This window comes from Pomacea canaliculata, linkage group LG1 (assembly GCF_003073045.1).
Source record: "Pomacea canaliculata isolate SZHN2017 linkage group LG1, ASM307304v1, whole genome shotgun sequence".
In the NCBI taxonomy this organism is placed as follows: domain Eukaryota; kingdom Metazoa; phylum Mollusca; class Gastropoda; order Architaenioglossa; family Ampullariidae; genus Pomacea; species Pomacea canaliculata.
The window spans coordinates 23,633,260-23,658,681 of record NC_037590.1 but is presented as its reverse complement, the minus strand read 5'-3'; the positions used below and the strand labels follow the sequence as shown (position 1 = coordinate 23,658,681).

The 25,422-nt window shown below is 35.4% G+C and overlaps 3 protein-coding genes and 1 long non-coding RNA gene across 7 annotated transcripts; 3 read left to right on the top strand and 1 right to left on the bottom strand.

The window, feature by feature from the left end:
* Positions 1-1,008: 1,008 nt before the first annotated feature.
* LOC112576285 (mitochondrial uncoupling protein 4-like) lies at positions 1,009-7,162 on the top strand. Of its 4 annotated transcripts, none has more exons than XM_025258660.1 (10): positions 1,009-1,143; positions 1,708-1,833; positions 2,043-2,105; positions 2,268-2,352; positions 2,768-2,890; positions 3,081-3,193; positions 3,696-3,780; positions 5,844-5,933; positions 6,046-6,148; positions 6,515-7,162. In XM_025258660.1, the coding sequence occupies exons 2-10, from the start codon at positions 1,809-1,811 to the stop codon at positions 6,584-6,586; spliced, it is 759 nt and encodes a 252-aa protein (XP_025114445.1). In that variant the 5' UTR covers positions 1,009-1,143; positions 1,708-1,808; the 3' UTR covers positions 6,587-7,162. The 4 variants fall into 4 exon arrangements, with proteins under 4 accessions (XP_025114445.1, XP_025114432.1, XP_025114439.1 ...); XM_025258647.1 differs by having other exon boundaries at positions 1,019-1,184; XM_025258638.1 differs by lacking the exon at positions 1,009-1,143 and adding an exon at positions 1,203-1,352.
* Positions 7,163-7,395: 233 nt separating this feature from the next.
* On the bottom strand, positions 7,396-9,925 carry LOC112576312 (40S ribosomal protein S24-like). Its single transcript, XM_025258669.1, has 5 exons — positions 9,757-9,925; positions 9,319-9,387; positions 8,925-9,134; positions 7,792-7,908; positions 7,396-7,437 (listed from the first exon to the last, which is right to left on the bottom strand). Exons 1-5 carry the CDS (start codon positions 9,811-9,813, stop codon positions 7,435-7,437), a joined length of 456 nt encoding a protein of 151 aa, XP_025114454.1. The 5' UTR covers positions 9,814-9,925; the 3' UTR covers positions 7,396-7,434.
* LOC112576321 lies at positions 7,915-8,816 on the top strand. Its single transcript, XR_003101803.1, has 2 exons — positions 7,915-8,006; positions 8,576-8,816. It is a non-coding gene; the product is annotated as an uncharacterized LOC112576321 (long non-coding RNA).
* Positions 9,807-24,991, top strand: LOC112576271 (poly(ADP-ribose) glycohydrolase-like). The gene is given in 21 exon segments (XM_025258613.1): positions 9,807-9,930; positions 10,828-10,992; positions 11,379-11,477; positions 11,941-11,975; positions 13,228-13,321; positions 14,086-14,170; positions 14,887-14,985; positions 15,349-15,468; positions 15,811-15,894; positions 16,281-16,355; positions 17,320-17,412; positions 17,932-18,092; positions 19,061-19,149; positions 19,326-19,459; positions 19,912-20,059; positions 21,197-21,261; positions 21,263-21,276; positions 21,539-21,650; positions 22,512-22,614; positions 23,174-23,302; positions 24,788-24,991. Coding segments are annotated over 17 exon segments (1,725 nt in total). The 5' UTR covers positions 9,807-9,930; positions 10,828-10,992; positions 11,379-11,477; positions 11,941-11,975; positions 13,228-13,259; the 3' UTR covers positions 24,940-24,991.
* The last annotated feature ends 431 nt before the right edge of the window (positions 24,992-25,422 follow it).

Below are 25,422 nucleotides of genomic sequence, written 5' to 3'. Positions count from 1 at the left end.
TTGTTTTTTGATCTAAGAGTATCTGTAGTCTAAAAAGTTTGGTTGTGTGAGTGGCTGGGATAGCTCCTTAAAATTATTTTCTCTGTGACATTTCTTCTTGTTTTTAATCTGATTGTACAGAAAGATAACTGTGTTCACCTGCCTATTCTGTTTTCTATTTCACCCGCCCAACCTTTTCATTGCCATACTATAGGTAACTGCCAGTTTTAAAGATATAGCGGTTTTTGGTTTAAAAGCTTGAGAATTACACTGGGTGTGGCTGAATGGTGATACATTTAGAGCCTGCTCAGGTTTATATAGTGCCTCTCACACAGCAACGGTGATACAATGTACACAAGTTTTCAAAAAGGCTTAAAAGGAGCCACTCAGGTGTTGCTTTCATATGCAAGATTAAACATGAAAATAAAAGTAGCCATGGAATATATCACTCAAGGAAATAAAATACTAAAGTTAAGTAAAGTCGAATGATTTGTAAAACTACACAGCTTATATGTTAGTCAAATTAGCCGCATGAGTTTGTGGAGGCTTGTTTAGATGGATTAAAAGCTATTTCACTGACGTGAAGGTATATGTCGCCGGCTACGTTGTGTCGTGCAAGCCTAGAAAAGAAATCGTGCATGCGATCATGCATATTGCGCTACATGCGAATGGGAGATACACTTGAATATACTGTTTTATAAAAATTACTTCTGTAAAGCACAGTCTCTCTCTTTCTCAGGATGTAAGAGATCGACGTGCGCAGGTTAATCGAGGACGATAAAGGAGAGTACATAAATATTCCTTTTGTTGGGGGGTGGGGGGGGGCAGCGCATAGGTGATGATGTGGACTAATCGACTTAATTAGAGCTATGGTCGAATTGACTATGGTCCAGATGGTTTGTGTGTAGTCAAGTTAACCATCTGATTTTAGCAGCCCACAGACAATATATAAAGTCTGTTGTTAATGTCGATAACACTATGGATGCTCTTGGCAACCACCTGTCTCCTTAGGTTACTTCCGGTTTGTTACATGACAAGCGGAAGCATGTGGGAACATGACCTTTAACCCGGAGGAATCGGCAGTTGTCAAAAAACTCGGTCATCTACCGTGGCATGGAAAATGACGGCAGCAACGGGAAAACGCCAGGAACTATTTGTCTTCAAGTATGCATTATCAGCTGCAGCAGCTTGTGTGGCAGAGACTGGTCAGCATTCCCATACTGTTGTCACACACACATTTCTAAGATGTGCTCACAACCTTCAAGCAAATATGCCCTCGCTCGATTGCTCGAGTCATTCACTGTGGGATATGCACTGTCACTGGGGCAGGTGGGGGCGAGGAACCATTTTCAGAAAATTTAATATGCACAAAGGTGAAACATTGTCTATCAGGCGTACCTTTTCTTCAGTGAAGGCTCCTCCTGGTTATCGATTTAGATGAGACGTACGCTTACAGGGGCTATATACATACTACACACACTATATACGTATGCATGCTACATATGTGGTCAGCAATTACTCCCATGCATTAAATTCCTCGTTTATAGATTTTAATATTCTCTGATCATTACTTTCCATGTTGACATTAAAGCAGTGTTATTTCTAAATATTCAACTGAAATTTTAGATTTTTTTTTTTCATTTATTGTCCAGTCAAACGATCATAAATATTTCCCCGTTTGGCCGCTACAAGCGCTTTATAGTGTTCATTTGTGAAATATTTTGACAGTTACATACCCACTGGATCTTACAAAAACTCGACTTCAGATTCAAGGAGAGAAAGACCACACCCACTACCATGCCCAAAGAGCAGCAACAGCGCATCGTGGCATGTTAGCAACAGCAGCAGGCATAGGTTGTAACTTTTTATATATTTATGTTTTGAGATCATTGCTACCAATTATTAAGGAAAGTTTGATATTTTTCTCTTAAATTTTTATTTGCTAATGTATTGCTTATGCTTAAAGACACCTCTTCCATGAGCTCCTTATATATACACCGATCAACATATGTCAAAAGCAGAGAAGCATATATGACATAAGAGTATGTTTTAATGTATGGCAGTGAGAGAAGAAGGATTAAAAAAACTGTGGCAGGGAGTAACTCCAGCTTTGTACAGACATGTCGGTAAGCCATTTTTGTTTCATTTTTATATATTATTAATTTTCTGTAAAGGGCTGTGTGAAAGCAGACATAAATTCTTTTGGTAGTAGCTGTACAACAGTGAAAAGTTTATCTTTTATAGTTCTTTCATTTTATTTTTTTCTTACCTTTTTGATTCTGTTTCAGTTTATTCTGGATGCAGGATGAGCTTTTACGAAATTCTGAGAGATAGCGTTTTTAAGAAAAATCCAGATGGATCATTTCCAGTATGGTAATGATTTTTCACACCATAATAGTTCTGTTGCTTAAAACTGGCTTCCTGCTAGTGCGTGCATTGATTTCAAAGTGGCACTATTTTTTTGTTTGTATTGTAGCTTTCCCAATTATTTCTCCTATGTTATCTATTACTAATTCTTAATTAAGATTATCATAATCTATTCTTGTTAAGATGTATTTTCTGGGAAGGAAACAGCATGGAATGGAGAAAAATCTTTATTGACTGCTTCTTAAAATAATTTTATCAACAAAGAATGCAGTGCTTATTGTATTGAATATGCATACTGTGGGCATTTTTGAAAGCTTGTCTCCCCCTGTTTAAAACTTGAATTTGTGCGAATCTTTCCAAGTCTTTCCGACTGAAGAAATAGGAAGTAGTTAATAAAAAATGCACGTACACGGACATGCAGGAAAGCATCAGTGTCAGGGTTGCTTGCTGGTGCCATGGGTCAGTTTGTTGCCAGCCCAACTGATCTTGTGAAGGTGCAGATGCAGATGGAAGGGAGAAGACGGTTAGAGGGAAAGCCACCCAGGTAGATGATTTTTACTTTCATGGCCTTTTTGTCTTTTTTTTTCTTTTGAAGTGTAGCTCTTTATGAGTAAGTTTTTTTCAATCTTCAACTGAATATCAACAATAATAACTTGGCTAAATTGAGGATACTTTTTGACATTTCTATAGGTTTAATCATCTGAGTTGCAGTTTTTATGCAATTTTTTTTCCAGGGTTAAGACAACTGGTCATGCCTTTAGAAAAATCCTAGCTGAAGCTGGAGTGCGTGGTTTGTGGAGTGGCTGGATCCCTAACGTTCAGAGGGCTGCTCTTGTTAATCTTGGTGGTCAGTAAGGAACAGCTATATATATGTGTGTGTATATATATATAAACATCATGATCCATTAAGAGGAAATGTACTGGTGAGCCCTACTGTTTAGTTTGGTTAACATGCGTAGTCACAACCCCTCCCCCCAAAATAAATTGTTATGTGGATGAGTAACTATGTGCTCTGAACTCTACTTAAGGGGAAGAGTTTTTCTAAGATATGATTTAGGTTATCCATTTTTACCCCCTTTTTTTCATGTCGCATACTTGACATTCAAGCACAGTGCAGTACACAAAGTTGTCTTCCCTCTCCCCACCCCTAAAGAAAGGAGGATGGTAGACTGTAGTTTTACTTAGCTTATTAGTCTTAAAGTGATAAATAATGTAGAGAAGAGGCTGATAAGTAACCTCAAACTTATCATGGATATCCTGTTATTGTCATGAGCAAGAGTTGAATGAATACACTATTACGTGCCTGAAGGAAAGGTGACTTGACAAAAAAACTTATACTTTTGTTACAGATCTTGCTACATATGACACAACAAAGCATTTTATACTGAGAAATACAAGTTTAAAAGATAATTATGTTACACACACTCTGTCAAGGTAAGAGGAAAGATTTTAATTTTGTAGTTGACTTTTAGCATGCTAATGTATGGACATGATTTGCACTAGAATGCTAACTGATGAACTGTTGAATAATGCACTCAACCAGAAGCAGAGCCAGCAAAGGTAAGCACATTAAGGTCAACCTTTTGTTCACTAGAAGTAAATGAAGCACAAATGTCTCTGCTTCAACTTTTTATCGTCTCCTTTACTGCTTTATTTCCCAGTCCTCCATAGAGCCATATCCATTCTTGATATCTGGGTTATCTGTGGGAAGTGTGCTGCACCACACTGTACTAAACCAGCACACCGTTGGATTTGGACACCAGTGCTCTAACCAGATCTTTAACTTTCGCATTCTCGTAGAAAAACATTTTCAGCATCAGTGGAACCTCTACCACAACTTCATTGACTTTAAAAAGGCATTTGAGAGTCTGGCACGAGGAGCTATAGGATGTGATATGAAAATTCAACACTGAAGGCCTTGTTAAAGTCATGAAAGCGCTGTACAATAGCTTAGTGAGTACAATACTTATGAACTTATACAGAACCTTACTTTTGCACCACACTACATACATCAAGGATATACCCTATCATCAATGCTGTTTAATATCTTCTTGGAGAACATGCTCAAAGCTCTCCACAACCATTATACTTCCATTTCCATTGGTAGAAGACCAATCTGCAACCTACTGTTTGTAGATGATATAGACCTGTTAGCAGTCACTAAAAAGAACTGTAAGACCTCACTAGCAGACTGACAGTTCAAATGCATATGGAATGGAGACCAGCAATGAAAAGAGCACAGTTATTATCAATGGCAGTGGGGAAGCAGAGATGTATATGAACAGGATACAGCTCGAAGAGGTAAGCAGCTTCAAACACTTGGGAGCCACCCTCTCCAAGGATGGCAGCTCCAGGCCAGATGTCAGCATCAGGATTGCAACAGCAACAGTGGCAATGGCTCGATGATCTGGCATAGCCATAACTACTACCAAGTACAAGCTATACAAATCCCTGGCAGTGCCGATCCTGCTCTACAGATGACACATGGACTCAACTCACCAACAGAAAGGAGAATCCGGGCATTCAAGAACAAATGACTGAGGAGCTAGATTGCTCGGGATCTCATACAGAAAACATAGAACCAATGACTTTGTATGAAACAACATTGCCACACTCGTAGGACACCATGAACCTCTACTTTAAACAATCAAGTGACATAAGCTGGTCTTCTTTGATCATGTGACCTGGCATGACACCTTGTCAAAGTCCAAGACACCTTGGAGGGTACCTGACACTGCAGCGGCCAAAGAAAGAACTGGCTTACGAACGTCAGACTGGACTGTCATCCTGTACAGGACTTGCTCACTTTTGCTCAAAATAGGCAAGAGTGGTGGCCCCTGTCCATGTGCTCCCTTCAACAGGTGCTGGTCAAGGGACAACTGACTGCTCTAAACATTCGGTTGTCTGCTTTCCCAGAAAATGTGTAATCCTTTATTTGAATGTATTTCCCTTCAGAGCAAAATTTGCGCATTGAGTTGCATCAAAGCTGTCACTCCCTTTTTCCGTGTGCTACTAAACTGATGTCCAACACAGGCATCTCAGCTTTACCCTTGTACACCTATTGCAAAGGCTTACTTCTTGAGGTACTCCTGTTCATGTTCCTCAAGATTCATATAGGGTAAATTAATGCCATGCTACCGGCTACACCACCCACCGTATACACACTATGATTTCATTTAACTACTCCTCAATGTACACATATGCTGGAAAGTTCCTGCCAGTTAATACAATTACTTGATTCCCTTTATTTTCATCACATCGAACTTAGTGTATGTACTCATTTAGTCAAGCAGTCATACTTTTCTCACTGCTTTAACTTGTGAGCAAACACACACAGGTAGATGTTTCACTTCAAAGTAATAAAGCAACAAATGTTGCCAATTTAGTTTTTTTTATCAAATCAAGATTCAAAACAATATTCCTAATCTTAGATTCTAAAGAGTTTTGAAAGAAAATCTTTGTGCTTTTGCCGCTAATTATATTTTTTTGTTTTATAGTGTCTGTTCAGGTTTGGTTGCAGCTCTCATGGGAACGCCATCAGATGTAATAAAAACACGTATTATGAACCAACCCACAAAAGATGGAAAGTATGTTTCAACGGTTTTTATATATTTTTAGAATAATTATTTTTCCTGATTTGTTTTATGCATATACATACAAGTAATATATCTATACGTTGATTTATTTTTAACATTTAAGAGGCCTACTGTATCGTGGCTCTGTAGACTGCCTGGTGAAGACTGTGAAGCAAGAAGGATTTTTGGCATTGTATAAAGGACTTCTGCCAATCTGGACAAGAATGGTAAATTACTGGACATGAATGAATGTTGTAGCGATGCCTATTGATGTACTTCCTCAAGCAATCCCTGACATGGTTTTGCATGCAACCAGTTTCATTGTTACTTTTCCAAGGTGTTGCACCAAATGGGCTTTTAACAGGAGCCATACTTCAGTCAACTGGCAAATTTGTATATGATTTGTCATGTAGAAATTTACCACATTGTCATTAGCCATATAACCAAAAAAGCTTGTCTATTATTTCAAAGTTAATGTGTTCACATACAGCAGCTGTCACAGGCAAGTGGATCAGTCATCAATTTTTAAAAAAGATTTTCCGCACACCTTAAACTTAAAAAAAATGTACTAATTTCATCCCTGTATATTTCAGGCACCCTGGTCACTTGTCTTCTGGTTGTCATATGAAGAGATAAGAAAATTAACAGGAACATCATCCTTCTGAATCCACGTCAGCAAATGTGAAATTACATAAAACAGCCTGTTGAGTTATTTGCTGGTCCAATAGTGTCAGCGTTAAACATTTTTTAAAGTCTACAGACTTTCTATGATCGAACTGTGTGCATGAAAAAAGATATCGCAAAGACCTATATTCTTCCAATTTGGCTCTTGACTGTATTCATTTCTAGTTGCATCTATTGTTAAAGCAGCATATGATAGTGTGAAACTAATTACACATTAAATGAATGGTAACATCAGTTATTTTTCTAGTAAAGATTTTAGACCTATAGCTTTATATTTGCAGATGTCAACTGCATTTTCCAAAATGCTCCAAAGCACCATTGTATAAGTTGATATTTGTTTGCGTTAAATCTACAGAAATTAGACAAGCCTGCAAGAGCCAGATTTAGATATCAGAAAGGGCAGCTACCAACAGCAGCAGAAACCGATCTATGTATTTAATGCATCAGATAGAAGCTATGTTTAAACACTGGTTTCAATCTTAGATGCTGTTGTTTGACCCTGTGTTAAATCACAATCATTGAGCTATTATTTATTAATACATTTTAACAAAAAATTGTTGATGTCATCCTTCGCAATGTAAAGGCTATGTTGGTATCCAGACCAATGGAATGTTTTAAAAATGCTATCATAATGTGTAAGAGAACACTTTCCAGCAAAAACAGTTCGTTCAGGAAAGTTTATTACATTTATTACAACACCCAGACCTGATGGGCAACCAGTCAAACCAATTCAGTAATGCATTAAAATTGTTCCTGTCCTTCATACACACACAGAGCAATCAAAGCATAGTTTTTGACATACCAGGGATATTTATTCAAGATTTTTTTTTTACTGCAACAGAATAAAAAAGAAAAAATAAGTTACTTTGTAAGATATGCAACGCCAAACTCTTTAGATTAAAATATACAAATTAAAAATAATTACAAGAAAATCATAACGGGAAGACCCGTAACGAGAACAGTTGAACTGACGTAGCCAAAACACAATCTTATGCAAATTAAACGTAAATAATGCGCCGCATACTGCAGAAAAAAGTTTAGAATTTCACCAACTTCTAGCAACACTGCAAGCTGATGGAAACCACAACTGAATAAAAGGTGGAATGGCGAGAAGCAACTAAATGGTTTAAGATAATAGACTACTAAAATAAACCCCCCTGAAAAAAATCACGAGACATCAACACACCTTCTTATCCTTTGCGGCGCCTACTTTGCTTTTGGCTGTACCCCGAACCTTCTTCTGTCTGTTCCTCCTTTCTTTCCTCTGCTTACGACCTGTTCTCTTGATTTCCAGCAGGCCATGCTGTTACACAAAAAGCATACCACAGTTATAAGACATGGACTAAAGAAATCAATATCTAACAAATATGTCAAGGGATCATCTGTTTGTGCAAAAGAAAGGTAAAATTTTGTTCATTTCTTAAGTACACTGTTATCAGTGGAAATGTCTGAAGACATATGTTCACTGCACTTTACAAAAAAGAAAAAGCGATCAACATTTTTATAAAATGAAAGTCCAACATTGATACACATTTTCTCTACATCTCACATTGCTATGTACATGCATGTTACTTATTGGCCCTGTTAATGGCATAACTGTGTGCTCCAAGCGCAAACATCCTTCGTGTAACTATCACAGTAGACATCTGTAAAGTATGACGACATGACACACTTTGTGGAAGGTCATGATACAGTTCTCTTCTATCTAAATAGATCACACAATGACAAAAGTGGCCAGTGTAGCATGACTACCAACTGCACTATGGAACAGTAGTAGTAGAAAAAGGAGTGTCTGCTCCCTGATGATAAAAGAAAAATCGCACATGCCCCAAGCCTCCCTCAACTTGCAAGGGCATTTCTGTGCCACAATGGTTAGCGTCTATCACCAATACAGTGAAGGCTGGCTGTCCTAGGTTCAGCTCTTGTCCCAGGCTTGCTGTTCTTTTTCTATGTCAGGCATCTGTTTACAGGGGTGGCTGCCTGGCTGTGATATAACCCTAGTTGCCAGCTCGGTGTAAAACATCTCCTCAATTTGCAGATGTTCCTGCATTTTTTAAATGATGAGGTATCCCGAGAGCGTTTAACCAATCTGAGAGGTACTAACAGTTGAAGGTGTCTGCCCTTTTATTATCAATGTTGTAACACTACCTAAGAATAAGGATATAATTACAAGATCCAATTAGAAAGACAAGGTATGATTTTAACTACTTTTTTATGGTGATAAGATTACAAAGATGCACAAGTTTTAGGTGGATTTCAGCGCTGTAGACTGGAAATATACAAATTTTACTAGCTTATAAAAGACACTGTTATACTCACACGAGCTTGTCTGTACTTTGGCTCGAATTTCTTAGCATTTTCTAAACTGTCATAGATAAGGCCAAAGCCTGTTGACTTTCCACCACCAAACTGGGTCCGGTAGCCAAAAGTGAAAACCACATCAGGTGTGGTCTTGTACATCCGTGCAAGTTTCTCCCTTATTTCTGTTTTAGGCACAGATGACCGCCCTGGGTGCAGGACATCAACCACCTGCAATGATTACAACGAAAGTTAACTGTTAAAGCACCAGAATGACATAAGCATGAAGTAATTTTTAAAAGGGTAAGACAAAAATGCACAAAACGCTGACTGCATGTGTGTACGCTGATGGTTGGCTAAGAAAGTGCATCTACAACAATAACTAAGAAATGTTCGTATCCTTAATCACACCCACCATCTGCTTTCGGTTCAGCAGACGGTTAGTCATGAACTTTCTCGTTCGGATTGTAGCAGCGGCCTCACTCTGCACAGCATAAAAAAATCACAACAATGCTTCAATAAAATTTATAGATGCGATACTATAGATCACTCGAAATGCTCATCCATGATTAGGTTTAATAATTAGGTTTAAAAATGTGTGTTTACTTTCGATACAGAAAGGCTTGGGTACAAATATAGCACCCTATCTTCGAGCAAGGAATTGGATACAATACTAAAGAATATTACCATTCGTTGGGAGACTTAACTATATAGGTGAAAATGCAAGCAGAATCAAAAACAACGGTAAAGAAATAAAAGAAACAATAATCTCGATTAATTGTCGATGGGTTTGTGTCAAAACACTTAATAATAAACGTAGATGAGAGAGATTTTATAAACAAGAGAAAAGTACCATGTTTGCTACGGCGGATATTACCGGAAAAGGAAGTACAAGTTTCACACCGAGCATGCGCCGATGTACAGTCTTGGCTAGATTTCGAAACTTGGAAATACCAAACAGGAACAACCAAAAATTTCCCGTGAAAGGAAAAGGAGACAGATTTACTTCTGTAGCATGTCTCCAAAGGTATGTATGTTTAAAAAAAAAATCGCGAATTTTTAACTGTAAAGTTTAGATCGGGCTTGTCATTTCAGCTTTCTAGCATTGCGTTCATTAGTACTAAACTTGTACTCCCTTGGAACTATCCTATCAAGATGCTTTTTTCCTCGAAACATTATTGCATTGATCGAAGTGTTATGCGGGTGAACATTATTGTGCGTCTAGTATATGACTCCTTACACTAGAACGAATTGGCATTAGTAAAGACTGTTTCGTGTTTCAACCTGAAAGAACTGGACTTACTATACATAATTTAAAACAATGTCGACACAATCAAGCAATAACTCGACAGCGTAAATTTTTCAGTGTGAACTTCCAATATATTAACCATCATCCACAGATTTCTTTAACTGTTTCAGAAGGCACTAAAAATATAAGTTTACTATTCATACGTTGATTACATGCAGTACTTCCAGTTTCTCTTGTAATTTAATTTAGGGATTATTTAAACAGAGTGCATATGTAGAAAACTAAAGTTTATTTATGGTTTCAAACATTCTCTAGCTCTGCTGTTTGTTTACATTTACTCTCAACCATGTCGATATGCTTAAATCTTTGTCTGCAAAATAATTGGGTGAAAATATGATGTCCATGAAATGAATTGGATTGTTAACAAATTCTTTCAAACAGAGATCGGATTTAAGAACTGTTTAAAACTCTAAATATGACCACTGCTTGATATTTTGTGTATTCACAATCTAACATTATTCATTCTTTCATTTGTTTAGATTAGTGTGAAAGAATCATAAAAGTAATACATTTTTGTTTCTGCATTTGTGTGTGTGTGTGATTGTATGTTGTTAGTAAACTTTTTTTTTTACTTGAAACAGAATACCCACATCTTGGTCTTCTACCATTTTTCAGGAGACAGGAGGCTTATGATGTCTGATAAGAACTTCAACAAGAAAAAGTTGATTCAGACAAAACTCTCTTTCTTATTACCTAAACCACCAATTTCCAAATCTTCTTCAACAGCAAGTAATTCTGTACAAATTCGTGGATGTGGTAGTGGTCTTAAAAGAAAATTTGGTGTGTTACTTTTTTTATTTTCATTAGATTTCATTTGTATAGAGAAATTAACTCAATTTATGCAAGCAATATATATTTTTTTAATTTTTGAGACATTTTTGTTCAGTTTATTTCAAATTACCCAATGTTGTGTTATATTTACTTTTCTCCTCTCCCTTCCCAGTGCACATGAACATTTGCTTGTACCTGTGCTTCTGAAAGCAATGGGTAGTTTTTTGTATTTTTTATTTGATTATCTGTCAAATTCATGCATGTTTTTTCTTATTTCATTGTTCATAGTATAAATAACGAAACTGTTGCATGTTGGAAGTGGAAAGCCTCTCGTTAATCTTGGTCAATAACATGAAGGCTTTGTTAACTAAAGCACTTAATGACATTTTTCTCAGACACAATGAAAGAAGCTGATGGGTGGAGTCACATGGAGACTTAACACTGTCTTCTTACCAGGAAGTAGATGAGAAGAAGTCTAAACAGATTTCTGCAGAGTATGATTGTTAGGTTCATTTAAAACAGTTTTACTTGTCATACTTTTTTTTTACATCATAAAATAACATGATGTGAATCAGAAAAAGTCTGATGAGTAGATTAAAATTATTTAGAAAAAATATGACTCTTTGTAAAATGATTATCTTTTATGTGATTGTTGAGTAGTAGTGCCATGTCTCATCTATGTCTCTTAGCAATAGTAATAATCAGTTATACAGGGCATAGAAAAACTTTGCACTAAATCAGTTGCTGCAATTACTTTTTAGTAGCTGTCAAAAAGCTATTATTATCTCCTTAACAGTTTAATCCTAAGGGAAAACTCACAGTAATGAAGATTTTAAACATCAATAGTGATTTATATAATTTGTTTATAAGTAGTTAACAGTGATAACCCATCTTTTTTGCAATTGCTGGCATGGTGTAAAACACAACCAATCAATCATCTTTTTTGCAAACTTTCAGAAAAGAAACTGTGGTTTCTGTGCCCGAAAAAGACTGTAAGTCCTATTTTGTTTCCTCTTGCACGTCTTGTTTAACTTCTGACGAATTACAAACCTCAGATATAATTACCATGGATAGATACATTGATGTCTTTGAATGGACATTAGTGAGGTTATCAGCACAGAATTTTCCTTCATTTTTATTTTTGGAATATGTCTCTCAAATCAATAGCCCTAATTACATGAAAGATAAAGGAGTGGTATCTGATCATTAAGAATGTTATTCTAAGAAATTCAAACTAATATTTGGAGAGCAAAAATATATACAGATTGGGACAAGGTGAGAGTTTTAGAGAACCACAGAAATGACAATATTCCTCCTGGTTTACACATATGCATTATATGTTTCATCGTATCATGCCTATCATAATTTATTTTTCATAATAGTGTATGTATATTCATATAAAGTGTCTGTAACTTATCTTCACTCTATAATAATAGTTTGAAATAAAATTTTCTGAAGTGTACTGATAATGTACAACATGAAAAAAGCAGTATTTATGGGTAGTTCTTCTACCAGTCAAGCTGGGGTGCTCCTCAGAAGTTTCCTTTAAGCAGCTAAGTAATATCGAAAACCTGCATCTATAAAGGTAAAGCCAGGGAAGGTGGCAGGCTGAAGGGAGGATAAAGAGAGACAGTCAAATAAAGGCAAGACTGCAGGGAAAGGCAGCTATGAAGAAAACAATAGAGCACCTGATTTCAGATTGCGTATTGCTCAGTATTTTATCTCTTGGTTGCAGATAACCATTTTAACTTAGTTAAATTGAAACTGGTTTTTTTGTTCTCTCCAGCCAGTTAAAAAAATTATAGCCTTATAATCCTACAGTTTCCCCCAAAAATTAAATAAATAAAATAAATACAATTATGCTCAGTTATGAAGAAGACTTCAAATAGAACTGAATCTAGACTGAGAAAGGGTTGTCTATAAATGATTAAAAATGTAATTATGTATGCTTTAAAATCATCAACCATGTTTTAGATTATTCATAAATGGCAGATAAATTCATTTTTGCCTTTGAGAGTTTCTCATGTTTTGGAGGAGGGGGATTCTCTCATATTTCATCTTGTCTAGGGTTTTATCATACTTCGATCCCAGGAAAAGGTTTGGGTTATATCCATGAGTATTGCAGATACTTACAACTTAGACAACTTTACCACTAGGCAGGGATGTTAGGTCCAATTTGTCAGGAAATATCTTTACTCTATTTCTGTTCTTTTTGTTTGTTTTTTTGATTCACCTTTTTTTCAGGTCAGACAACAAATGTAGGTGATTCAGAAGATATGGATGAGATAGGAAAAATAAAGGAATACACAAGCCAAGACTTAAATAGAAGTTTATCTGAGTAAGCAAATTCATCTGTTTTACTTTTAGAATTGGTAAATAAAACGATATATTATAACTGGACTTTTAACAGTAACATGCTTAAACAGCATGGATTTAAAACTATGATTACAATATTTTATTTGGCTTAAAAATGTCTTCCTGGCAGAGATGTTAAGCAAATGAAGTTGTTTTGTGTGTGTTTCTGAATACTGTACTTCAGTTGTTGCTGCATGGTACTGCATTTTAATGTCTCAATAACCGTCATAAATTTTTAGCCATTGTCCTCAGGTAATAGCTAAGCACTGTTACACAAATTCAGCCTTCAAGTTTATAAGTACTGTATTGAGTGGTTACCTTGAATCTTCTGAATTTGACACATGATCATGTAATTACCATAGTGCTAATATTATTGGTACTTTATATGATCATGTGATTACCATAGCAGTACTGGTACTCCACATGGTCATGTTACCATAGCAGTACTGGTACTCCACATGGTCATGTCATTACCATAGTAGTATTGGTGCTCCACAGGGTCATGTTAGCATAGCAGTACTTGTACTTTACATGGTCATGTAATTACCATAGTAGTCAGTCTATATGATTACATAATTACCATAGTGTTGGTACTCCATAGAGTCATGTCATCTGGTAAGAGGAAATGAGTATGGTATAAAACTTTTACATGTCTAAAAATGTATTCACTTATTTCCTTGTTTTTGAAACAAATAATCATGTAAATCTATCAAAGAGATCAATAATGCTTTTAATTTATCTCTGTAGTTCTGAACATTTGGGGGATTCACATCAAGATGAATATACTGTCCACAAGGCAGGAAATACTGGACCTGATGAGCCAGAGTGGAGGGTGTGTTAAAGTTTATACAGTTGTTAGTGGAAATGTTACTGCCGTGTCTTACTACACTTTTCTTACAAAAAGAGAAGGATGTAAAGGTGTAATGTGGCATGCAGTTATTTTTCATGCCTCAAAAAGTAAGGCATATTAGGGCATTTAAAAAAAATCTTACCATTGTTAGTAGCTCTTAAGCGCATCAGTTCCTGTTCATAGAAGTTTCACTTTGTAGGCTGACTGTGGCGGCTGCAGTGTTTTTGTGTACAAAAGTTTGTTGGTGTTTTTGTTGTTTTTGTTTGCATTCTACACTTCCTTACTCTTCTTTCCATTTAAAAAGGTGATGAAAAATGGTGTTACAATAAGCTTTCCATAATTTTATTTTGTAGATTTATTATTTATAGCTGTATTGCAGATAGGTATTGACTTGCTCTTGTATTTGTGCATGTTGGTATATATATTATAATTATACACATGCACATAATACTAAATAAAATTCCTTAATTGCTTATTTCAGTTGTACATTTACCTATTAAGAGTAAAGACAGCTTCTAGACTCTAGAGTGTTTCAAGCAAAAAAAAAAAAAAAAGAAAAAACCAACCTTCATTTTTTTTCCCAAATGTCTTTGTGTGTGTATATATAACATGATGGATTTAGATATTGGTACTAGAGTGATTTTGTTGTTAAATGGACTTGAAGAAGAAATAAATTTCAAAGAAATAAACATTGACAGGGAACACCACTTGTGGATTTGAAAAATTCTCACAAATATAAGCCAGCACTCTCATCTCTTGAGGAAACCCGTGATCACTCAGTGTTTGTGAAATATCCGGTGAGAGATTTGTATTTTTTGATGGTGTGGAAAGAGGATAGATAAGCACTTTTTATGGGGGTGGGTTGTGGAGATTGGTGTAGATGCAAGTTTCACTGCAACTGAACTGGAAGTTTATAGTTGTCTCTGAGATAAGTAGGTATTGTTTGCATAAATGGTCTCATATGACAGAGGGTATGATACAAATTAATGTATTGTGTGTCATTAAATTTTCCTTAAAAATTCAGATGTTTCTTTAAACGTAGTAGTCCTATGCATTTAGTTAGTTATCTACTATTTGTTTGTGAAAATCATTTTTTTTTTTCAAAAAATAAGAATAAAATAAAAATTAATAAAAGACACAAGCCCTGTGGTAATTTTCAGTTCCATTACCAGGAGGACACCCTGCCCACTCCTTACCCTCCTCAATCCAAGGACAAGTGGGATGGGCAACATGTGCGCATGCCATTTTCTCAGCATAACGAATATCCTCAAGATGACAAAGTAAGGGCTTCTTGTTCCATCTAAAATGCTGCAAAAGTGTCATTTCCTTCTCAAATCACCAGACAAAACTTATTGGGGTTAAGTTAACATTTTTTCCCCAAATTTTTAACGTGTATCTTTAAGAAACTTGTTTCTCAAGCAGCATATAAATATATAACATGGAGTGCAGTATAAATGGAGAAAGAAAGATGGATATGAAGGAGCTTATTATTTGTAAAGGTAAATATAAGGAAGATAGATAAGCATAATTTGTCACGAAGAGTACAATTAAAATATCTGTAGGAACAATGAAAAACATGTAGGACTGGATATGTATGGTTATGGCTGTATTTCATATTTCAGAATGGAAGTGTACAGCTTACAAAACGATGGAGTATGATAGAAAAAGCTTTAAGGCAAAACATCAAAGGTTCCTTTGAGTTAGAGGTATTTTCTCTATTTGCCTTTTCTCGAGGCATCTCTTTTATCTTGTAATAAAATTATTGTTCATCTCTAAAGATATCCACTGTTTTACATCAGTTTAATAATCTTTTGCCTTTTGAAATTAGGAAATAATGTATTTGGTTCACATATTTTATGAATGTCAGGGAAGATTCTTTCGATTGTATAAAGCCATCCTTAGTTTGTCAAACATTTAATTCATTGCAGGAGTACTACAGATTCTATATCGGAAATGTTTATTTTTCATTTTAGTGCTTACAGCATCTGTTTCTAAAACTGTATGGTTGAAGGAAAGTTCTAATCTTGCTAATTTTTTTATTCCAAGAAAAGAAAGCAATGGAGAATCATGTTGTTTACTTTGTGGTCTTCAGGAGGCCATCTTGAGTTACAATCAGCGTTATTCCAACAAGTGGAAATTCACAGCCTTCCATTACTACTTTAACAAAGTAGGTCTTCCTGCTTTTGAGCTCTTACTGTGTTACTGTGTTACCTTCTAGCCCTTCCTCCACACCAAGTATAAGTTGAGAGATGCATTGCAAAATGAGGGATCATATACAGTAAACTATTGCCCGACTGGCAACTTTGGGTTTGTTTTTAGTTTTTTGAATTTTCATTTCACTTTTCAAAAAATTGGTCAAACAAACTTTTACTAAATTTAATGGTTAAAACATCTCTTTGTCTTTAGCATCACCAAAATCGATTTCATGTCACATTTAAGATCAAAGTGCTGATTACAAATAAAATATTGCTTCTCTGTACTATTCTATACTCTTAAAGACTCTGGTTATACTGAAATTAGAAGTCATCTTGTGCATTTATCATCCTTTATCACTAAATTATACTAATCATTTTATTCTGTCTATTCCTTTCTCTGCTTTTTAAAGAATAGACAGTAAACTGACCTTGAGTTCTTAATTCTTTTTAAAACACTGTACAAATAGTTAAAGGCATCATGATGCTTATGCAATCTTTTCACTTGATCTCACATTACTAGCAAAGCAAGCTTGGAAACATTTTAAACAAGACAGATCTGCTTTTCTTAGGATTGTTGAAGGAGGTTGAGCAATAATATATTTTGTTAAACATTATGTAAAAGCGGTAAAAAATTACGTAAAATTTGCCTTTTTAATCAGTGGGGTATGGGTAGGGTTATGGGATGGGATAATGAATCTGTAAGTGTAAGACAGTGGGGCACAACCTTTTCTCATCCGAGAGCCACACTGGACATGATATAAAATCTCGCAGGCCAGAACATGGCGGTTTTTCCAGAATCGCGACTTTAAAAATGGAAATATATTGTTTCTGATTAAAATGATGGGCCCAGATATGGCCCACGGGCTGTAGGTTGGACACCCCTGGCATAAGAACAACTGACATAATTTTGTTTGTCACTTTCCCTTTCTTCTTCAGACGCTGAAAGCTGACGAGAGGGATACGTTTTTCAGTACAACCTTGAAACTTTTGGTTCGGCTGGCATTGGAGCTGCCAAAACTGTGCACTAAGGTACCTGAGAAAAAATAAGTGGATCTGGGCCTTAATGCATTAACTTATTCAGTTGTAAATATAGAGACATTATAAATTTATCTCTACAATGATCTATGCGTTGGATTACTTTGTCCCAGTCTGTGTAATTTTTTTACCTATATCCTCATTATCTCCCCTTTATCATTAGGAAAAGTTGATATGACATGACAAGTATAAAGATATATTCAGAAAGTATGTACAAACATATATCAAAATAAATAGGACAGAATATACATACATACAAAATCAGGTATACATGCACAAATTGACACATTTGAACAGTAGCTGTGAAGACATTTGCATTTGCAGGTGCAAACAGTATTTGTTTATGGATCAGCATGCTGGTGCAGTAACTTTTTGTGTGAAGGTATATGTATATATCTAATATGCCCTTATCAGCAGAAAATTATTTCACTTGTTATTCATTTCTTGAAAGGATTTTAAGATGGTGTATATGCATATTTCTTGGTCTTCTGAAAAAAATGTATTTGTTTGCAGCCCATTCCTTTGCTTAAGGCAGGGGAGAAGAAAAGCCTGACATTCAGTCAGTTGCAGGTTGCTTCCTTGCTGGCCAATGCTTTTTTTTGTACATTCCCAAGAAGAAATTCTCGTGCAAGGGGTACAGAATATGCCAGTTATCCTGATATAAACTTCAACAAGTGAGCTGTACTTCACTGTTTATATTATTTAGCACATTTAGCCTTTTGCAGGGCTTATATTTTCAAGCAAAACATGTATCTAGTTATCTGTGAGGAAGATCGTGTTTGTGTGGACAGTGAAGTAAGGGATTGCATCTAGAGCACACCTTGAAGGCAGAAACCAAACCTCTACTTCCAACACACTTCACTTTCCCTGATAAATCAGGTATGGTGTGTTAGGTGAAGATTTTCCATCACAGGTCTCCAGATGGTGTGAATGCCAGTACCAGGTTATAACACATTTCTCATTTTTTTTATTTCACCATCATTTCTTTAGAGCAAACTAAATGATTTTTGTATACATAAATATATACATTGTGTACATTTTACCATATCCTCGTCTGATGATCGTCTCCTTACTCATCCTGTCACCAAAACAACATATTTTTAGTTATTGCGCAGCGAAACAATGAAACTCTCTCCCTTTCTATATCCGCCACCTACCCACTATTGAATCCTTTAAAGGTGCACTGAAAACGCACCTCTTCTGTAAACATTACTTCTAACACTCTTTCCCATAATGCTAGTCTTTTTTCACACTCTTTTGCAATATCATGTTACTCTCAGCTCTTGTTCTTGTTATTTTGTTCCTCTTTATGTTTTCTGTATTTGATTTTATTCTTCATTTAGTACGGTTGTTTATTCTTTTATAGCTCATATGTTATTTGTTTCTCTTCCTGTCCCTTGTATGCTGTCCATGTTTCATTCTTGCTCTTAAGAGCATACTCCTTAGGAGTGTGAGTATGTGCTTTACAAATTTTGCATTTATTATTATTATATAAAACATTAAGTCTCATAGAATGGACATATCTATATGTATGTGTAAAAATAACTTGCCATTTAATCTGTTTTTCTTTTTGTCCACGTCAGCATAAATCATTTGTTTTTCGTCTCTGCATGCATTTGTCTTGTTTGTTTTATGCTTTCAGTCTCTATCATGCAGAGCCTCATTCCATTCCAAGAAAGGTCCAGAAGCTGAAATGCATTCTTAATTACTTCAATCGTGTTCTTCATAAATGTAAGTTTTATAACTTTGGCGTGGATTAATATGATTATACTTCTTCTGACCAGTTAATTTTTTGGTGTGCAGCTGGGAGTTTTGCACTTAGTGTAAAATCTATTAAAAAATAAAAAGAAATGTAAATCAAAGGGAGGAATCAAATAAATCTAGATTATGAGTGTGATTTCTTCCAGATCCAACAGGACTTGTGACATTCACTCGTAAAGTTGAAAAAGAACATGACTGGAGCAATGACCAGGAGATGCTGACAAAGCTTCATGTATCATCTTCAGGGACTATTGAGGATGATGGCAAGGGCATGTTGCAGGTCAAATTGATATAAATACATATATACATTTTTCAGTCATATTTATAATTAAGGGCACAGTTTCTTTGCTGGTTGCCTGAAAACTTTTACATTTGAACTGATTTCTTTAACAGACTTATCCTGACCAGACTCAACTGCTGCATTTTTTTTAAAAATATTTCAAAATGTTAATCTGGTGTCCTGCACACATTATTGTCATAATTTGTAACCATTTCTGAAGGCTGATTGTTTATAGCGGTTTTGAGACTGAAACCAGAAAGGCAGTATAAGAAACTGATTTTATGTAAAACTATTTTAGTAGCAAGAACCAGTGTAGATACCTAGGGGATTATTCAAGGGACAAACACTTTTTCTTTGCACTGTTAAAGAAGTTTTATTAGATTTACAGTATTCTATTTTAAATTATTTACAATTGTGTCTCTTTTGGTTTTTTTTGTTCTGTTTTTGTACAGGTTGACTTTGCCAACAAATATATTGGCGGTGGAGTGTTGGGTCATGGCTGTGTGCAAGAAGAAATTCGTTTCCTCATTTGCCCAGAGATGATTGTTGCACGTCTTTTTACTGAAGTCCTGGAGCCCCTAGAATGTCTTGTAATGACAGGTACTCTTCACATAAGCCCTTTTTTTTTAGCTATTGACAGTCCATTTATGATTATTTTGATTTTTTTTTAAATTATGTGAATTATTGTTAACTTCACAGGCAGGCAAAGGACTGGCGAACTTTATGTATATTTCATATTTGACATGATTGTCATAAAATTTTTCAGTTTGTACACTCTTTGTATACAATTTTTTTTTAATTTCTGGATGATTGGGATGTATTTATGCACAATTAAAAGATAAAACAAAGTAGGAGAGCTACTGTAGGCCACTACCTTTATGTGTTTCACATAAATTTATGATTATGCATTACATTTACTCACTTCCATTACTGCAGCCATTAACTCAAATGTAAGAAATGTAAGTGTGATTTGTTGTTGTAGCAAGGAAACAACTGAAACTACTTCACATGCTCCATAATGCATGCATATTTTTATTATTACTTTGTTTCTTGTAACTGTACTAAACTCATTTTACATTCTGTATGGTGTACCCCTGTGTCTCTTTTTTTAATTAGTATCTGTTTCACGATAAAGTAAAAAGGGATTATGAAGAGGTTTGTGTGACTGGCCAGATTCCTGTATAACTAGCATTTTGACTATATTAAGTATATCCATAATAGTCTATCCAAAGAGTGAGCATGAAATATTTCTAGACCTTCAGCTGCTGGCAAAGCAAAACATTGACAAACCATCTCTGTATCAGGGCCTATAAGTGAAGTCCTAAAGTATTTTAGCTAGTTAAGTTTATGAGTCTTGTTGAGTGCACTGACCTCATGAAAGTTCAAGATGCAGAGGGATGTTTAAAAATCATTTAAAAGACTCTTAAGTAGCTGCTTGAAACCACAGAAGAAGAGTATTCCAAGCAGAGGGACCAGCATGTACAAAAGCTACAGGCTAGCATAGTGCTAGGAATTGGGAGTCAGAATGTATCAGCTGCGGAATAAAGTATTCATGGTATTCTGGATGGCAAGGTAGGAAGAAAGTAGAAAGAGGAAGAGTACACTGTAAGTGATATGATGATTTAGTAAAATTTTTTATTTTATAGACTGCATTCTTTAAAAATTAAAGATTGATTGAATTATATTTGACAGATTTGGACAGTGTGCATGTGTTATTCTCATGCTGGACCATTTCAGGTTGTGAGCAGTTTAGTAAGTATACAGGCTATGCTGACACATTCCAGTGGGCAGGAGATTTTGTTTGACACCACTCCTAGGTAACAGTTTTAGGCTTAATTATTCATTACTTAAATACTTTTATTAGCTGCAATGCAAAATTTTCTTTCTTAGGATTTGGTTGAACCTTAATGCACTTTGGATTGCTTTTACAATTAATAAAATGTTCCTGTAACTTTATCATTTGTGACATTCTCAGTTGAAACTGAAACTATTAGGAAATGTGTTAATTCTTCAGATGATTTTGCATTGGGAGTGTCGTGAAGTACATGTACTAGGAAAATGTGTTGGTGTCCACTGTAGAGATTCATGGGGTAGGCGCTGTACAGAAGTTGTGGCCATTGATGCTCTGGTGTTTCATGGTGACTACAAGAAACAGTTCCAGCGTACCAATATACGTAGGGAGCTGAACAAGGTAAATTTTGTTTACCCTGAACACGTTCGGGAATATGGATCCCAGAAAAACAGCGCATTTTAAATTGGTATGGATGTGTGTATGGATTTAGGGTGCAGAGATCTCAAAATTGCAGTGTGGCATTGGGAATTTAATGAAGGAAATAAGTGTTGACAAGGTCTGCTTCCTTATTTAATTAAACCCTAGTTGATTCTACCTGTTTAAGTATTTTTCAGATTCTATCTTCTACAGGATTTTCTACTGGCTTCAGCCATCCTTTGCAGTTCTACAGATCTGTTGCTATTATCTGTATAGATTCATGCAGTTTGCAGCTAATTTTCCATTTCCATTGAAATGCAATTTCTGAAATTTAAAGAAAATGGTAAACCAGCATTTATTAGATGAAGAAGATTTTGTGGGCATGCAGTTAGGGTGCTTGACTTGCAGAAGGTCATGCTTTAAGTGTCATGTGGATCATTGACTGGAAAATGTTCTCTCCTCACCCAGCGAAAATGTATTCCCAATCAGGGAAGATAAAAAGCAGCAGAGGGTGGAGTTGACTTCCATGTGTCATTCTATAGACATGGTAGATTGCTTACACTTCTCTGTCCTAGAGTGGTTCACATGATATAGCCTTTGCTGCTGACATGGCATTAAACAACAACCTCCTACCATAGAGTGGTAAACCTGGAATTTCTATTAGAAATCATAAGTGCTGCCCTACTTTTTTCCCCAGAAAAGTATTTGGCGAATAACTGGCCTGGTTGTTGTACATATGGTGTGTGCCGTACTTATATATGCAATAGTCTTGTATGTTCATTTATTTTTTTTGTTTAGTTTTCTTTATTGGTTATAGGAAACAGTGTTGACTATGTTATGCAGGCCTTTTGTGGGTTCAGCACTAAGGTTATAGAGAACAGCAGAACAGCAGTATGCACAGGAAACTGGGGGATGTGGTGCCTTTGGAGGAGACAGCAGCTCAAATGTGTGTTTTGAAAGCTACGCTGCATGCTTACCAAAAAAAAAAACTCCAGCAGCAATAATACATGCCTGTCACTTACAGTTAAAGTTTCACACACACATATATATAATATGATGACTAAGAACATGAATTCATGTACACAAAATATATAGGTAAGAAAGAAAAAAAACTAAAAGATGCAAGATGAAGAAAGGGAGTGATAGAGATGAGAATTATTGCTGATTATGAAAGTTATTGATAGATGAAATATGTCTTTAATTTTAAGTTTACCCTCTCACATTATTTTGGCAAGGAACTATAAATACAGAAAATCATTGAGTGATGATAAACTTTTCAAGTATGATACCTGTTTATAATTGTTTTATCAACATAATTTTGCAAAAACATAATAGGGCATGTTTTTTTGTTCGCTTAAGGGTTTATTATTTTGCCTGATTTGCACCAGCGCTGAAGATATATTGTTTTTGAAGATTCAGATTTGGGGGACTCTTTAATGATGTGTTGCCCTAAACAGAAGCAATTATTTCAAAATTCCTTTGATTTTGTTTTCTATCTGTTGTAGCACTGATACAGGTTGTGGCAGCATCTGCTGCCAAGCGTGATGTCTGTTACTTCACCTTTGGGGACATGGAACTGACTGAAAGCCTGTATGAGATTCACAAGTTGTTATGTGATAGCAATAGGACAATCGGTATGTATGAATTTTTGTGCAAATTATATTTTTTTATTGATTTTTTTTTCCCACTCAAGTTCTTAAAGTGTCTCAAAATATGCCATCTCAACAACTTTATCACTCTTTAACTTCTTTTTTTCTCTAATCCAATATGACTGTTTAATGCCTAATTTTTATTCACCTTATATGACAAACTGTAACATAACAGCAATTTTTCATCTTACTGATTAAAGTTGTTTATATTCCAGTTATTTGTGACAATATTTGAAACAATTTATTGTCACTGTCAGTGTCATCATCTAGATGTTTTTCTTTTATTTTCTTCATGGAATTCATATTAAGGTCTCAATCTCAAAAATAACATTATTAAATCACAATGGAAAAAAGCTGGGCTGCATAACATGAACCTTGTCAACAGGAGAATTTTGCTTTCCAGTTTTTGGAGGAAAATTTATTTTGGGTTTCCCTTCTCCCATACCATTCAATTTCAGGTTTACTATCTGAGCCATGAAGAGTCCAGCCAAGACAGTTTCTGCAAAAACTAATATATTTATGCTAAAAAAAAAAAAGTAATCCCGTTAGAAATTTTATTTTGCCAAAGCTAGAGTCATTGTTTTGTGGGAAAGATAAGGGTTGGGAGAGGTCACAATAATTGCTTTGATTGACTTCTGACCTGGATTCTAGAAATTCACGCTAGTTTCGTAGTGGCAGACCAAACCAATTTTAAGCCACTTTCCAGCTAGTTGGATGAAGATGTTAATAAGTGTCATGTGTCATAAATAAAGAGAATGTTGCAAGATGCATGCTTCAGCACTTTCAGATTCATACGTTAAGTTTTATCTTAACCAAATTAAATGGAGAAAACCATTTCTTTCTGAGAGTGGTTTCTCCATCTACTGCATTATTAAAGTGTCTCACATAAATAGGAAAGTTTTTTTTTATAATCATTATTAAGAAATCAGGAGATACCAGATGGTTAAGAAACTAGTGCCTATTGGTAAAGACATTTAAAAATTTTAAATATCTTTGTAACACCAAAGTATTTTTGGTGGTGAACAGTATGGCCTTCAGTAAGATTCATTTCGCTGTTATGGACATTTTCCATAGGTATGAGATTTTATAATAAAAATTTATAGAAAAAAATTAAAATGGGTGTCTTCTGATAAAAAGATCTCCATTTAGAGCACATTGTGAGTGAATTCAAACAGCTTTACACTAAAAATTGGGTAAGTGAACACCATTATGTACTCGTTTGTTGACCATTTCATTATCACTAGATTTGCTGTGTAGTCACCTGGCATGGGTTTTTAACCATTTTACTGGCCCACCACATAGCTTAGAATTTTGATACCAGCCTCAAAAAGAAAACTTTGCCCACCCCTGATCTAGGCTGATCTGCCTAGTTTATCTGGTGCTAATATTTTCCAGTATTGCTCTTTTCTTTCATTTGCACAAGACCTTTGATGTAATAGTCACCATTCTTTTCTCTTTTTTTATGTACAGAAGAAGTTGTGACTCTGATGGAGAGGTATTTGCACAGTAGCCACAGGCATTCACTTTTTGATTACATTCGAGCTGTTCATAAAGGCTACCAAGAGCAGAATAACCTTCCAGACTGTGATGATGGCAGCCATGAAAGTGGTTGGGATAATTGATATGACTCAGAGCCAGGAAAGTAGCTCAGGGCTACCACTGCAAATTCTGTCACACTAATTATCTTGGAAGGTCTGAACCTGTGAAGTGCAGTTGTTATTAGTTAAACATGATTGCCATTTCTTCATTGCTGTTGTATGTATTGTATTTTTTAAAACAGAATACTGTTCAACACTTTGTTGAACACAAATAAATAACAGTGACAAAACTTTGGAGTTTGTTTGGCTCAAGAATAAGACAAGTTTCAGTTTCATTGGAGAAGACTTTATTTCTCTATTAAATGTGTGTAATTGCTGGTTAATCTATTTTGAGCATAAACGACTTATGGCTTTATCACTATATCTGCATGGAGTGTCGAGTGACATAGTTCACTGCTGCAGGTAAGGTATATGCAGTGCAGAGGAAAATGGTATGGAGCAAACTGAAAGATACAATGAACATAAGATGATAATTCTGTAATCAAGATTTGTAAGAACTGCTCTTAT

Excerpts from the sequence above, each read along its gene's own strand:
- LOC112576285 (XM_025258638.1), top strand. The coding sequence starts at position 1,250 with ATGCCCTCGCTCGATTGCTCGAGTCATTCACTGTGGGATATGCACTGT. Across the intron at positions 2,891-3,080 it reads TTAGAGGGAAAGCCACCCAG|GGTTAAGACAACTGGTCATG; the intron begins GTAGATGATTTT and ends TTTTTTTTCCAG. Across the intron at positions 3,781-5,843 it reads GTTACACACACTCTGTCAAG|TGTCTGTTCAGGTTTGGTTG; the intron begins GTAAGAGGAAAG and ends TTTGTTTTATAG.
- LOC112576312 (XM_025258669.1), bottom strand. The coding sequence starts at position 9,813 with ATGCTCGGTGTGAAACTTGTACTTCCTTTTCCGGTAATATCCGCCGTA. Across the intron at positions 9,388-9,756 it reads TATCCGCCGTAGCAAACATG|AGTGAGGCCGCTGCTACAAT; the intron begins GTACTTTTCTCT and ends TATGCTGTGCAG. Across the intron at positions 7,909-8,924 it reads CAAAGTACAGACAAGCTCGT|CATGGCCTGCTGGAAATCAA; the intron begins GTGAGTATAACA and ends TTTGTGTAACAG.